Source organism: Scyliorhinus torazame, chromosome 15, assembly GCF_047496885.1.
Source record: "Scyliorhinus torazame isolate Kashiwa2021f chromosome 15, sScyTor2.1, whole genome shotgun sequence".
Classification (NCBI taxonomy): domain Eukaryota; kingdom Metazoa; phylum Chordata; class Chondrichthyes; order Carcharhiniformes; family Scyliorhinidae; genus Scyliorhinus; species Scyliorhinus torazame.
The window spans coordinates 178,056,635-178,072,401 of NC_092721.1; the positions used below are offsets into that span (position 1 = coordinate 178,056,635).

General features: G+C 44.6%; 1 protein-coding gene across 9 annotated transcripts in view; it reads left to right on the forward strand.

Annotated features, from left to right (window-relative positions):
• LOC140392026 (inositol polyphosphate-4-phosphatase type I A) overlaps positions 1 to 15,767 on the forward strand; it is a 249,394-nt gene that overhangs the window by 191,069 nt on the left and 42,558 nt on the right. For all 9 annotated transcript variants that reach the window (XM_072477194.1, XM_072477195.1, XM_072477198.1 and 6 more), the window contains 2 exons: positions 4,105 to 4,277; positions 10,215 to 10,338. In XM_072477194.1, the coding sequence (XP_072333295.1) occupies positions 4,105 to 4,277; positions 10,215 to 10,338 (297 nt within the window). The remainder of the gene's footprint in view (positions 1 to 4,104; positions 4,278 to 10,214; positions 10,339 to 15,767) is intronic.

Consider the following 15,767-nt stretch of genomic DNA (forward strand, 5'->3'; position numbering starts at 1 on the left):
TTATGCTGCCCGCTTTCCCCAGGCAGCGGGAGGTGTAGATGGGGTCAATGGATGGGAGGCAGGTTCGTGTGATGGACTGGGCGGTGTTCACGACTCTCTGAAGTTTCTTGCGGTCCTGGGCCGAGCAGTTGCCATACCAGGCTGTGATGCAGCCCGATAGGATGCTTTCTATGGTGCATCTGTAAAAGTTGGTAAGGGTTAATGTGGAGGGCTCATGTGGAAAAGGTAGTATGAATAATAGTTTCAAAATGGAGTAACAGTCAAAAATTGTAGTTTAGACATTATAGGCATTGGGAAAACTAAAACTTGTAAAGTGATTAAATGAGGAGAGAAAAATAAGAAACCTCTGCATAGAACACTGGAGCAGAAGGACAAGTTTATGATGTGTGTCCAAAATCTTTGTATTTTGTTTTATTTGTTAATGGGACGTGCGTGTCACAGGCTGTGCCAGCATTTATTGCCCATCCCTAATTGCCCTTAAGGGGGCAGTTAAGAATCAACCTCATTGCTGTGGGTCTGGAGTCACATGTAGGCCAGACCAGGTAAGGACGGCAGATTTCCTTCCCTAAAGGACATTAGTGAACCAGATGGGCTTTTACAACAATCGACAATGGTTCCACGGTCATCATTAGACTTTTAATTCCAAATTTTTATTGAATTTAAATTTAACCATCTGCAGTGACAAGATTTGAACCTGGGCCTCCCGAGCTTACTCTGGTTCTCTGGTTTACTAGTCCAGTGGCAATACCACTGCACAACCGCCTCAATGCTTCAGTGAGCAAATGAATCGTAGGCACAAATTCAACTTTGGAGGGTATGACAGGCAGCCATTACAGAAACACCTGCGGCTGGAAGACCCACCTGGATGAACGTGTGTTCCAGGGTCTACAGTTTCTGGAGGCCTCCATCTTCCGATCTCCTGAGGCTGGCCCAGGCCGCCTTCTGAGTGAGTACAAACATGTACATACCATGTTGGTCTGACATGTTCTGAACCAACGTGATACCCCCCTGGCAGCATGGATGATTGGGTGGGGGCTGAAAATTCTGGCCGATCCCTCATCTGCATCTCATTATAACGGACTGCAAAATAATTTCATGCTGGCCTCTGGCAGGAATGGCGACCCGACATGATGGGCAGGAACTCGCGTTCCCGCCATCATTTAACACAGGTGGGAAACCGATTTTTCAGGTCCTGCCGTATTGTTGCTCTCCACCTCCACATGCCATTAAACCTGTCTGGAGGGCCGGAAAATTCAGCCCCAAAATTCTAGATTTAGGTAAAGTTGACTTCAGTGCGATGAGTCAGAGACTCTACAGTAAACTCGGCAAACCTGTTTAATGGGTAAAATTACAAGATCAGTGGGAGGCTTTCACCAAAGGAATTCTGATATGAAACCATATATCCCTAAGGGGCAAGAAGCTTCTTTACTCAGCAAAAAAGACGAGCTCAAGGTAACTAAAGAGTTGAGCGACAACATGAATAAAGCATACAAAGATGCCAAACGGGATAGATCCTGGTGAATGAGAGAACAGTAAAAGATGACAAAACAGTAATAGCTACAAAGAGAACACGAATAGAAACTTGAGGGATATTGAAATTGACATACTTTCATAATTACATTAGGAAGAGAAGGGAATTGAAGGCAAATTATTGACCTGATTTGAAAATAGGCTAGATATAGTCACCCTGCCAATTAGTGTCTGTTGGGGTCTCAATTGTTCAACATTAACAACGTAGCTGATGTGAGAGAAAATCACATAACTAATTTGCTAATAATTGACCTAGGTAGCACATATTGTAAGCAGTGTAGCTGAAGTATAAAATTAAAGAGATATTGATGGATTAAATGAATGGGCGAAACTGGCATTTGGGTTTCAGTTTAGGCAAATGTGAGGTCATCCACTTTGAACCTAAAAAGGATAGAACCGGGTATTTTCTAAATGGATAAAAACTCAATAGTGGAGATTGAAAGAGACTTGGGTTCCAGGTATATAGATCACTAAAATCACAGAAAATAATCAAAAAAGATTGTTGTATAATGCTGGCCTTTATATCTAGAGGAGTACAAAGAGGTCAAAGTTATGCTTCAGCTATAAAAGCCCTGATCAGACTGCACCTGGAATATTATAAGCAGTTCCGCGCACCAGATCTTTGGTAAACTATATTGACCAGGAGGGAGTGCAGCATAAATTTGTCAGAATGCTACAAATGCTCTTAGGGTTAAATTAGACAGAGGGATTACACAAACTAAGGTTGCGTTCCCTTGAATTTAGACGGTTAAGGAGTGATTTGATCAAAGTCAGCAAGTTATTACGAGGTACAGGTGGTTAGAGAGAAACTCTTCTACCTCGTAATAACTTGCTGACTTTGATCAAATCACTCTTTAACCGTCTAAATTCTAGGGAACGCAAGGTTTATTTAAGCAGTTCAGTAGGGGCCCTCTGCATTCATTTCCTTTCTTCCCAAGTAATGTGCTGAAACACACACCTGCAAGAATCTTGAAACTGAGCATGAATTATGGTTGAAGTTCAAATTTGATGTTTTATTTTTTTGCATTAGTATCCTGAAGTGCAGAGTACATCTAAGAGGTGACCTTCAATCCGTGCAAACTCCACACAGGCAGTGACCCGGGGCCAGGATCGAAACCGGTCCTTGGCAGTGCTAACCACTGCGCCACCATGCTGCCCAATTATTTTATAATCTTTATTGTCACAAATAGGCTTACATTAACACTGCAATGAAGTTACTGTGATAAACCCCTAGTTGCCACATTCCGGTGCCTGTTCGAGTACACAGAGAATTCAGAATGTCCAAATTGCCTAATAGCACGTCTTTCGGAACGTGCGGGAGGAAACCCACACACACGGGGAGAACGTGCAGACTCCGCACAGGCAGTGACCCAAGCTGGAAATTGAATCTGGGACCCTGGCGCTTTGAAGCCATAGTGCTAACCACTATGCTACCGTGCTGCCCTCAGCTGTGGCTTAAAATATTGGCTGAATTATAAGTGTTGATACTACAGAAATAGCAGGAAATACAGTATTCCTTAAGTGCCAGGGAGTGTTATTGTTTTGAGCATACACATCCTTTATAAAATAGTGATGTGGAACCCTGGTACGTAAAACTCATGCCCACCAATCATGCCATTCTAATAATGATTTAGTTTTTTAAAAATCAGTTTTGTCATTCTTATTTTTTAATGATGTTTATGTTGTCATAACTTAATTATTGTTTACTTAAAATTGTTTCCTAACTTGATGACAGTGTTGTCTGTTCAGGAGGGACACAGCTTAACTGGAATAGCATAACTGCAGTGCAAGACAATTGAGTTAAGGAGAAAACAATCTGAGAATGTGATTAGCTAATTTACAAAGTACCTTTTTTGACTTGTCTTTTAGCCTGAGTTGATGTAATGTTATTTTTTAAAACTGAAATACCAATAGAACGCTGGATTTAATATCTAAAATATATTCTATTATTTAACTTGAAGAATGAAAATGTGTGATAACTTTAAATACTGACTGTAGTTTGTAATAAATGTGCTAACAGCACTAAAATGTTGGAAATACTTTTGTGTGAAAAATGCAGGATTTAGCATGACTTGTACCACTGTTTAGTATTCTACTAGAACACACCTTGCATAATAACAGGCAAAACTGGAAACCACATCTGACTTGTGACGACCTGTATAAAATTAAAATTGTACTGTTAATTTGAAACCTTTTAAAAAAAAATCTTTATAATAGACCCTTAAATATGGGTTAATACAAAGTGCGAGAGGTATTCAGCAGGTCAGGTTGCATTTGTGGAGGGAGAAACCGAGTTAATACTTCAGGTTGATGATCTTTCATCAGAACTGGGAGAAATTGGGAACAATAGGTTTTAAGCAAGTGATGTGGGTGAAGGACATGAGAGATGAAATGACCTTGGTGGTGCAGGGCTTCCATATCGGTGATTGTTACTTTTTAAAATTTGTTTTTTCACAGTTCTGTATAGTAATAGTGGGGAGTCAAAAGTGTTGGGCACTAATTCTGTTCCTGTGTGATGGTTCTGTTTCCTCGGGCCCTAATATTGAAAGTAATTATTCTTTTGCTGTTTGACAGGTGAGTGGAGTGAAGCACTTTATCCTCTACTGACCACACTCACTGACTGTGTAGCCATGATGAGTGACAAGGCAAAGAAAGCTATGGTCTTTCTACTGATGCAAGATAATGCTCCAACTATAGCAATGGACTTGACTATCCAGTACCGCAGAGATGTGGTCTTTTGCCAGACAGTAAGTTTGTATGCAGTCGCATCTTTTGTGGCCATTGTTTCTTTGCCCTTTCTCTTTTCTGAAATCTCTCCTAACATAGAAAACATAGAAAATACAGCACAGAACAGGCCCTTCGGCCCACGATGTTGTGCCGAACCTTTGTCCTAGATTAATCATAGATTATCATTGAATTTACAGTGCAGAAGGAGGCCATTCAGCCCTTTGAGTCTGCACCGCCTCTTGTAAAGAGCACCCTACCCAAACTCAACACCTCCACCCAACACCAAGGGCAATTTTGGACACTAAGGGCAATTTATCATGGCCAATCCACCTAACCTGCACATCTTTGGACTGTGGGAGGAAACCGGAGCACCCGGAGGAAACCCACGCAGACACTGGGAGGACGTGCAGACTCCGCACAGACAGTGACCCAAGCCGGAATCGAACCTGGGACCCTGGAGCTGTGAAGCAATTGTGCTATCCACAATGCTACCGTGCTGCCCTTAAGAACAAATAAATCTATACTATATCATTTTACCGTAATCCATGTACCTATCCAATAGCTGCTTGAAGGTCCCTAATGTTTCCGACTCAACTACTTCCACAGGCAGTGCATTCCATGCCCCCACTACTCTCTGGGTAAAGAACCTACCTCTGACATCCCTCCTATATCTTCCACCTTTAAATTTATGTCCCCTTGTAATGGTTTGTTCCACCCAGGGAAAAAGTCTCTGATTGTCTACTCTATCTATTCCCCTGATCATCTTATAAACCTCTATCAAGTCGCCCCTCATCCTTCTCCGTTCTAATGAGAAAAGGCCTAGCACCCTCAACCTTTCCTCGTAAGACCTACTCTCCATTCCAGGCAACATCCTGGTAAATCTCCTTTGCACCTTTTCCAAAGCTTCCACATCCTTCCTAAAATGAGGCGACCAGAACTGTACACAGTACTCCAAATGTGGCCTTACCAAAGTTTTGTACAGCTGCATCATCACCTCACGGCTCTTAAATTCAATCCCTCTGTTAATGAACGCGAGCATACCATAGGCCTACTTCACAGCTCTATCCACTTGAGTGGCAACTTTCAAAGATGTATGAACATAGACCCCAAGATCTCTCTGCTCCTCCACATTGCCAAGAACTCTACCGTTAACCCTGTATTCCGCATTCATATTTGTCCTTCCAAAATGGACAACCTCACACTTTTCAGGGTTAAACTCCATCTGCCACTTCTCAGCTCAGCTCTGCATCCTATCTATGTCTCTTTGCAGCCGACAACAGCCCTCCTTACTATCCACAACTCCACCAATCTTCGTATCGTCTGCAAATTTACTGACCCACCCTTCAACTCCCTCATCCAAGTCATTAATGAAAATCACAAACAGCAGAGGACCCAGAACTGATCCCTGCGGTACGCCACTGGTAACTGGGATCTAGGCTGAATATTTGCCATCCACCACCACTCTGACTTCTATCGGTTAGCCAGTTCGTTATCCAACTGGCCAAATTTCCCACTAGCCCATGCCTCCTTACTTTCTTCAGAAGCCTACCATGGGGAACCTTATCAAATGCCTTACTAAAATCCATGTACACTACATCCACTGCTTTACCTTGATCCACATGCTTGGTCACTTCCTCAAAGAATTCAATAAGACTTGTAAGGCAAGACCTACCCCTCACAAATCCGTGCTGACTATCCCTAATCAAGTAGTGTCTTTCCAGATGCTCAGAAATCCTATCCTTCAGTACCCTTTCCATTACTTTGCCTACCACTGAAGTAAGACTAACTGGCCTATAATTTGCAGGGTTATCCCTAGTCCCTTTTTTGAACAGCGGCACGACATTCGCCACTCTCCAATCCCCTGGTACCACCCCTGTTGACAGTGAGGACGAAAAGATCATTGCCAACGGCTCTGCAATTTCATCTCTGCTTCCCATAGAATCTTTGGATATATCCCGTCAGGCCCAGGGGACTTGTCTATCCTCAAGTTTCTCAAAATGCCCAACACATCTTCCTTCCTAACAAGTATTTCCTCGAGCTTACCAATCTGTTTCACACTGTCCTCTCCAACAATATGGCCCCTCTCATTTGTAAATACAGAAGAAAAGTACTCGTTCAAGACCTCTCCTATTTCTTCAGACTCAATACACAATCTCCCGCTACTGTCCTTGATCGGACCTACCCTCGCTCTAGTCATTCTCATATTTCTCACATATGTTTAAAAGGCCTTGGGGTTTTCCTTGATCCTACCTGCCAAAGATTGTTCATGCCCTCTCTTAGCTCTCCTAATCCCTTTTGTCAGTTCCCTCCTGGCTATCTTGTATCCCTCCAACGCCCTGTCTGAACCTTGTTTCCTCAGCCTTACATAAGTCTCCTTTTTCCTCTTAACAAGACATTCAACCTCTCTTGTCAACCATGGTTCCCTCACTCGACCATCTCTTCCCTGCCTGACAGGGACATACATATCAAGGACACGTAGTACCTGTTCCTTGAACAAGTTCCACGTTTCACTTGTGTACTTCCCTGACAGCCTATGTTCCCAACCTATGCACTTCAATTCTTGTCTGACAACATCGTATTTACCCTTCCCCCAATTGTAAACCTTGCCCTGTTGCACGCACCTATCCCTCTCCATTACTAAAGTGAAAGTCACAGAATTGTGGTCACTATCTCCAAAATGCTCCCCCACTAACAAATCTATCACTTGCCCTGGTTCATTATCAAGTACTAAATCCAATATTGCCCCTCCTCTGGTCGGACAATCTACATACTGTGTTAGAAAAGCTTCCTGGACACACTGGACAAACACCACCCCATCCAAACTATTTGATCTAAAGAGTTTCCACTCAATATTTGGGAAGTTAAAGTCGCCCATGACTACTACCCTGTGACTTCTGCACCTTTCTAAAATCTGTTTCCCAATCTGTTCCTCCACATCTCTGCTACTATTGGGGGCCCTATAGAAAACTCCTAACAAGGTGACTGCTCCTTTCCTATTTCTGACTTCAACCCATACTACCTCAGTAGGGTGATACTCCTCGAACTGCCTTTCTGCAGCTGTTAAACTATCTCTAATTAACAATGCCACTCCCACCCCCACCTCTTTTACCACCCTCCCTAATCTTATTGAAACATCTATAACCAGAGACCTCCAACAACCATTTCTGCCCCTCTTCTATCCACGTTTCTGTGATGGCCACCACATCGTAGTCCCAAGTACCGATCCATGCCTTAAGTTCACCCACCTTATTCCTGATGCTTCTTGCGTTGAAGTACACACACTTCAACCCATCTCCGTGCCTGCAAGTACTCTCCTTTGTCAGTGTTCCCTTCCCTACTGCCTCATTACACGCTTTGGCGTCCTGAATATCGGCTACCTTAGTTGCTGGACTACAAATCCGGTTCCCATTCCCCTGCCAAATTTGTTTAAACCCTCCCGTAGAGTACTAGAAAACCTCCCTCCCAGGATATTGGTGCCCTCTGGTTCAGATGCAACCCGTCCTGCTTGTACAGGTCCCACCTTCCCCAGAATGCGCTCCAATTATCCAAATACCTGAAGCCCTCCCTCCTACACCATTCCTGCAGCCACGTGTTCAGCTGCACTCTCTCCCTATTCCTAGCCTCGCTATCACGTGGCACCGGCAACAAACCAGAGATGACAATTCTGTCTGTCCTGGCTTTTAACTTCCAGCCTAACTCCCTAAACTTGTTAATTACCTCCACACCCCTTTTCCTACCTATGTCGTTGGTACCAATGTGCACCACGACTTCTGGCTGCTCCCCCTCCCCCTTAAGGATCCTGAAGACACGATCCAAGACATCCCTGGTCCTGGCACCCGGGAGTCTCGCTCGCGACCACAGAATCTCCTATCTATTCCCCTAACCATTGAATCTCCTACAATTATTGCTTTTCTATTCTCCCCCCTTCCCTTCTGAGCCCCAGAGCCAGACTCAGTGCTAGAGACCTGGCCGCTAGGGCCCGGTAGGTCATTCTCCCCCCCAACAGCATCCAAAACGGTATACTTGTTTTGAAGGAGAACAGCCACGAGGGATCCCTGCACTGTCTGCCTGTTTGTTTTTTTTCCCCCTGACTGTAACCCAGCTATTCTTGTCCTGTACCTTGGGTGTGGTTACCTCCCTGTAACTCTTCTCAATCACCCCCTCTGCCTCCCGCATGATCCGAAGTTCATCCAGCTTCAGCTCCAGTTCCCTAACACAGTCTTTGAGGATCTGAAGTTGGGTGCACTTCCCGCAGGTATAGTCAGCGGGGACACCGGTGGTATCCCTCACCACCCACGTCCTACAGGAGGAGCATGCAACTGGCCTAGCCTCCATCCCTTCTTACCTGACAGAATATAGCTGCCCTGTGGACCAACTAGATCTCCGCCCTCCGACTCTGCTCCCAGTCAGCTACACTTTCTGTAAACTCCTGGCTCTCTTCTCATTCTTTGCGGAAATGTTGGAAACAAAATGAAAGGAGCACCTTACTCCCTCCTCACCTAACTCCCTCGGTCACCAAACTCTTACTATAGCACTCAAATGCACCAAATTCAGCACTCCCTCGGTCACCAAACTCTTACTATAGCACTCAAATGCACCAAATTCAGCATTCCCTCGGTCACCAAACTCTTACTATAGCACTCAAATGCACCAAACAAAGTCTGCACTATAGGGGATCACTTTTATACTGTGAATCTAGCCTCTGAAAACTGGCCTAATCCAATTGACTAATTAACCAGCTCCAGCTGCAAGTGCCTAGAAGTAGAAGCTTTGTTTAAAGCTGATTGAAAATTCACCTTTTTCTAAACCAAACAGCAACTTTTAAGTTAATTAACTAAATAAAAGAAAGACTAAACTTTAGATAAAAATGAAACCTTATACTCCCTCGGTCACCAAACTCTTACTATAGCACTCAAATGCACCAAATTCAGCACTCAGTGCAAACATGTACGTTGTTTAGCTAAGCTCACAGGTCTCCTCCAATCTTGTTGTACTGCCAGATGCTGGAGACTTTGAGTGGCCCAGTATGATATCTTGGCTCACTGCCTCACCAAATTGTACCCACACGGACCAGAAAACTCAATTATGGCAGCTGCCTACTGGTATCTCGACAGTAACATTACCTCCAGAGTATCATAAAAGTGATTAGTTTTCAAGCAAAACTTCAAGTTGCTTTCTCTTTGATACTGCAATATTTTTAACAGTGCAAGAGACATCTCCATATGTTGATGCAAGAATTCATATCGTAGCTATACCCTCCAGAGCTGTAAATACAGCTTTGAGGGCATGTGAAAACTACTGTGTCTCAGGTCATTCCATAATCTCCTGGCCAATAAATTACTAATCATCATTGCAAATGCATTTCAGTGAACTCAGTGACCAGAGGATTTATTTTCTTCCATCCCTTTCAAGGACTCATTATTCATCCAGTTACATTATGGAACAGTTTATTTTGTGAAGACATTTTATTCTTTTATTGATATTGTATGATTTTATACTATTTAACCCCTTATCTGCATTATTGTGCAACTCCAGTCGAGAACATTTCTGCAGCTTCCCAGCAAACACTGTTGTCTCCCGATGTGTTGATAACGCAAGTCTTCCCACTGGCATTGCTTACTTTATGTAACATTCTGCAACATTTCACTCGTAGACTTCTGTATGAATGATGTGCCATTTTCAAAAAAGACTCTTGTGTTTCCTTTGTGCAGTTTAATAGGTGGGAATTTTTTGTCCCATTGCTGAAATAATCTTGTACTTTGGCACTAATTAAAATGTCCTGCACAATGCTAACTTTGCTGAAGAGCATTTCAAAAATGAATTTTGGGGTTAAATGCCCTGGAATAAACAAATATTGTACAAAAGGCAAAAAAAAATCTTGCATGCTGCAAGATAACTTCAGATGATTTCTTTTAATTGAATATTCTATGTTTTATATTTTTAAATCTTTACTGTAGCTGACAGCCCTGATCTGTGGTTTCATTATTAAGCTAAGAAACTGCCTTCGTGATGATGGATTTTTGCGCCAGCTTTACACCATTGGCTTGTTGGCACAATTTGAAGGTCTTTTAAGCACATATGGTAAGACACATTGTAAGTTTAATTTGCCGTACTAGATTCTTGTCAGAACATGACCACCTCTCCTATTTGTCATATTATAAATACCTCGAGAGGCCTTTTAACCTATCATGATATTAGCTTCTTTCTGTTCCATATATGTGGGATCAAAAGCCAAATACTAGCCGAAAATTGCCTACCTTACTTTGATAATCATGGGGACTTGTGTAAGAGGCTGAGAGTCCCTTGCAAGTCTCACTTAGGGTTGAGCCATACTCTGGACGAAGAGGAATGAGTAAATCCTTACTGAGCGATGTATGAAAACAACTACCTTTATTTGACAACTGTTAATCATTAATGTAGGGGCTGGTTTAGCACAGTTGGCAAAACAGCTGGCTTGTAATGCAGAACAAGACCAGCGCGGGTTCAATTCCTGTACCGGTCTCCCTGAACAGGCACCGGAATGTGGCGACTCGGGGCTTTTCACAGTAACTTCACTGAAGCCTACTTGTGACATTAAGTTATTATTATTTTTATTAATGATTAAGAGAAAATGAAAGAAAGATAATGTTATCAAAAAGATAGGACAAGAAAACTATATAAGAAAGGAACAACAACTTTACATACTTACTATACATACTATATTACAGATACATGCTATGTTACAAACGTTGGCACCAAATTGGTCTGTTCACAAGAGCCCCAAAATGGTCAAATTTCCCTATGCTTCATACATGAAGCCGCTGAATAACTTTACATAGGTGGACACTTTGGTCAGTCAATCTATTCACAGCCCTCCCTTCTGTAGTCTCAAGTGGTTGACTATTCCACACTGGCTGCAGCAGCGAATCTTGGACGCAGTGTCCCTTTAAGCCAACTTTCTGGTTCCATTGCAGCCTTTTGAGGCTTCACTGAGACATTCTCAAAATTGGAGTCTGCAAAATATGAGTCTTCATCCATTCTCCTCACAGGTACAGCAAGACTTTGTAGACTTTGCCATTTTCAAGTTGTTTGTGCAACTTCTGAAGGTGTCTCCCATCTGCCATTAATCTAACTATGCCCACCAATCAAACTCCATCTCCTAATTCCAGACCATAGTTGATTATTGCATGTGCAAGGCTATTCTTTGCCCTAGTTTGTAGTTCAAGGATCATCAAATGCAATAAGAAAACTGCTGACAACAGACAACTTTTATTTTAGCAGTCTAGTTTGAAAAGGGAGAACAAAGATATAGAGCAAATACCAACTGTGAATGGCCATTATGAATAACAAGGTCTTGGTAAAACATGTTTACAGTTAATAATATCACCACTGATTACTATTGATTATTTGAATTAATCAAAGCACGATCACACTTATTTTAAATCAAGATTATCTAAGTAACTTTAAATACTCAATACAAGCTTAAAATCAAGATCAATGTAAGAAATAAAATACAAAAATACTAAATTGCAAAAATGAGTGGCTGCAGGTCTACATTTGTTCCCCATGAAAATATTCTATCATTGGTGCATAAAGCAAGTGACCCACCATCTTTCCACATCTTTTTTTTAAAATAATATTTTATTGAAAATTTTTGGTCAACCAACACAGTACATTGTGCATCCTTTACACAACATTATAACAATACAGATAATAATGACCTTTTTTATTTAAACAAGAACAAAAGAAAACAACAACAAATAAATAAATATTAAATAACAAAAATAAAAACTAGCCCTAATTGGCAACTGCCTTGTCTCAGGCCACCCCCCCCCCCCCCCCCCCCCCCCAAGTCCTGGGCTGCTGCTGCTGCCTTCTTTTTTCCCCCATCTATCTTTCCGCAAGATATTCGACGAACGGTTGCCACCGCCTGGTAAACCCTTGAGCCGACCCCCTTAGGACGAACTTAATCCGCTCTAACTTTATGAACCCCACCATATCATTTATCCAGGTCTCCACCCCCGGGGGCTTGGCTTCTTTCCACATTAGCAATATCCTGCGCCGGGCTACTAGGGACGCAAAGGCCAAAACATCGGCCTCTCTCGCCTCCTGCACTCCCGGCTCTTGTGCAACCCCAAATATAGCCAACCCCCAGCTTGGTTCGACCCGGACTCCTACTACTTTCGAAAGCACCTTTGTCACCCCCATCCAAAACCCCTGTAGTGCCGGGCATGACCAAAACATATGGGTATGATTCGCTGGGCTTCTCGAGCACCTCGCACACCTATCCTCCACCCCAAAAAATTTACTGAGCCGTGTTCCAGTCATATGTGCCCTGTGTAATACCTTAAACTGAATCAGGCTTAGCCTGGCGCACGAGGACGACGAGTTTACCCTGTTTAGGGCATCTGCCCACAGCCCCTCCTCGATCTCCTCCCCTAGCTCTTCTTCCCATTTCCCTTTTAGTTCGTCCACCATAGTCTCCCCTTCATCCCTCATTTCCCTATATATATCCGACACCTTACCGTCCCCCACCCATTTCTTCGAGATGACTCTGTCCTGCACCTCTTGTGTCGGGAGCTGCGGGAATTCCCTCACCTGTTGCCTCGCAAAAGCCCTCAATTGCATGTACCTGAATGCATTCCCTTGGGGCAACCCATATTTCTCAGTCAGCGCTCCCAGACTCGCGAACTTCCCATCCACAAATAGATCTTTCAATTGCGTTATACCTGCTCTTTGCCACATTCCACATCCCCCATCCATTCCCCCCGGGGCAAACCTATGGTTGTTTCTTATCGGGGACCCCCCCAATGCTCCGGTCTTTCCCCTATGTCGTCTCCACTGTCCCCAAATCTTCACCGGACCCGTGGTATAGTTCCTTGGTGAGAACGGCAATGGGGCTGTCACCATAGCCTGCAGGCTGGTCCCCCTACAGGACGCCCTCTCTAATCTCTTCCACGCCGCTCCTTCCTCCTCTCCCATCCACTTACTCACCATTGAAATATTAGCGGCCCAATAATACTCACTTAGGCTCGGTAGTGCCAGCCCCCCCCTATCCCTACTACGCTGTAAGAATCCCTTCCTCACTCTCGGAGTCTTCCCGGCCCAAACAAAACCCATGATACTCTTTTCTATCCTTTTGAAAAAAGCCTTCGTGATCACCACCGGGAGGCACTGAAACACAAAGAGGAATCTCGGGAGGACCACCATCTTAACCGCCTGCACCCTCCCTGCCATTGACAATGCTACCATATCCCATCTCTTGAAATCTTCCTCCATCTGTTCCACCAACCGCGTCAAATTTAGCCTGTGCAATGTGCCCCAATTCTTAGCTATCTGGATCCCCAGGTAACGAAAGTCTCTTGTTACCTTCCTCAACGGTAGATCTTCTATTTCTCTACTCTGCTCCCCTGGATGCACCACAAACAGCTCACTCTTCCCCATGTTCAATTTATACCCTGAAAAATCCCCAAACTCCCCAAGTATTCGCATTATTTCTGGCATCCCCTCCGCTGGATCCGCCACATATAGTAGCAGATCATCCGCATATAAAGATACCCGGTGTTCTTCTCCTCCCCTAAGTATTCCCCTCCATCTCTTGGAACCTCTCAGCGCTATCGCCAGGGGCTCAATCGCCAGTGCAAACAGTAATGGGGACAGAGGACATCCCTGCCTTGTCCCTCTATGGAGCCGAAAATATGCCGATCCCCGTCCATTCGTGACCACACTCGCCACTGGGGCCCTATACAACAGCTGCACCCATCTAACATACCCCTCTCCAAACCCAAATCTCCTCAACACCTCCCACAGATAATCCCATTCCACTCTATCAAATGCTTTCTCGGCATCCATCGCCACTACTATCTCCGTTTCACCCTCTGGTGGGGCCATCATCATTACCCCTAACAGCCTCCGTATATTCGTGTTCAGCTGTCTCCCCTTCACAAACCCAGTTTGGTCCTCATGAACCACCCCCGGGACACATTCCTCTATTCTCATTGCCATTACCTTGGCCAGGACCTTGGCATCCACATTGAGGAGGGAAATTGGTCTGTAGGACCCGCATTGTAGCGGATCCTTTTCCTTCTTTAAGAGAAGCGATATCGTTGCTTCTGACATAGTCGGGGGCAGTTGTCCCCTTTCCTTTGCCTCGTTAAAGGTCCTCGTCAGTAGCGGGCGAGCAAGTCCAAATATTTTCTGTAAAATTCAACTGGGAATCCGTCCGGTCCCGGGGCCTTTCCCGTCTGCATGTTCCTAATTCCTTTCACCACTTCTTCTACCGTGATCTGTGCTCCCAGTCCTACCCTTTCCTGCTCTTCCACCTTGGGAATTTCCAGCCGATCCAAAAACTCCATCATTCTCTCCCTCCCATCCGGGGGTTGAGCTTCATACAATTTTTTATAAAATGTCTTGAACACTTCGTTCACTCTCTCCGCTCCCCGCTCCGTCTCTCCTTCCTCGTCCCTCACACCCCCTATTTCCCTCGCTGCTCCCCTTTTCCTCAATTGGTGTGCCAGCAATCTGCTCGCCTTCTCTCCATATTCATACTGTACACCCTGCGCCTTCCTCCATTGTGCCTCTGCAGTGCCTGTAGTCAGCAAGTCAAATTCCACATGCAGCCTTTGCCTTTCCCTGTACAGTCCCTCCTCCGGTGCTTCCGCATATTGTCTATCCACCCTCAAAAGTTCTTGCAGCAACCGCTCCCGTTCCTTACTCTCCTGCTTCCCTTTATGTGTCCTTATTGATATCACCTTCCCCATTACCACCGCCTTCAACGCCTCCCAGACCACTCCCACCTGAACCTCCCCATTGTCATTGAGTTCCAAGTACTTTTCAATGCATCCCCTCACCCTTAGGCACACCCCCTCATCCGCCATTAGTCCCATGTCCATTCTCCAGGGTGGGCGCCCTCTTGTTTCCTCCCCTATCTCCAAGTCTACCCAGTGTGGGGCATGATCCGAAATGGCTATAGCCGTATATTCCGTTCCCCTCACCCTCGGGATCAATGCCCTACCCAACACAAAAAAGTCTATGCGTGAATAGACTTTATGGACATAGGAGAAAAACGAGAACTCCTTACTCCTAGGTCTACTGAATCTCCACGGGTCCACCCCTCCCATCTGCTCCATAAAATCCTTAAGCACCTTGGCTGCTGCCAGCCTCCTACCAGTCCTGGACTTCGACCTATCCAGCCTTGGTTCCAACACTGTGTTAAAGTCTCCCCCCATTATCAGCTTTCCGGTCTCTAGGTCTGGGATGCGTCCTAGCATTCGCCTCATAAAGTTGGCATCGTCCCAGTTCGGGGCATACACGTTTACCAAAACCACCATCTCTCCCTGTAATTTGCCACTCACCATCACGTATCTGCCCCCGTTATCCGCCACTATAGTCTTCGCCTCGAACATTACCCGCTTCCCCACTAATATAGCCATCCCCCTGTTTTTCGCATCCAGCCCCGAATGGAACACCTGCCCCACCCATCCTTTGCGCAACCTAACCTGGTCTATCAGTTTCAGGTGCGTTTCCTGTAG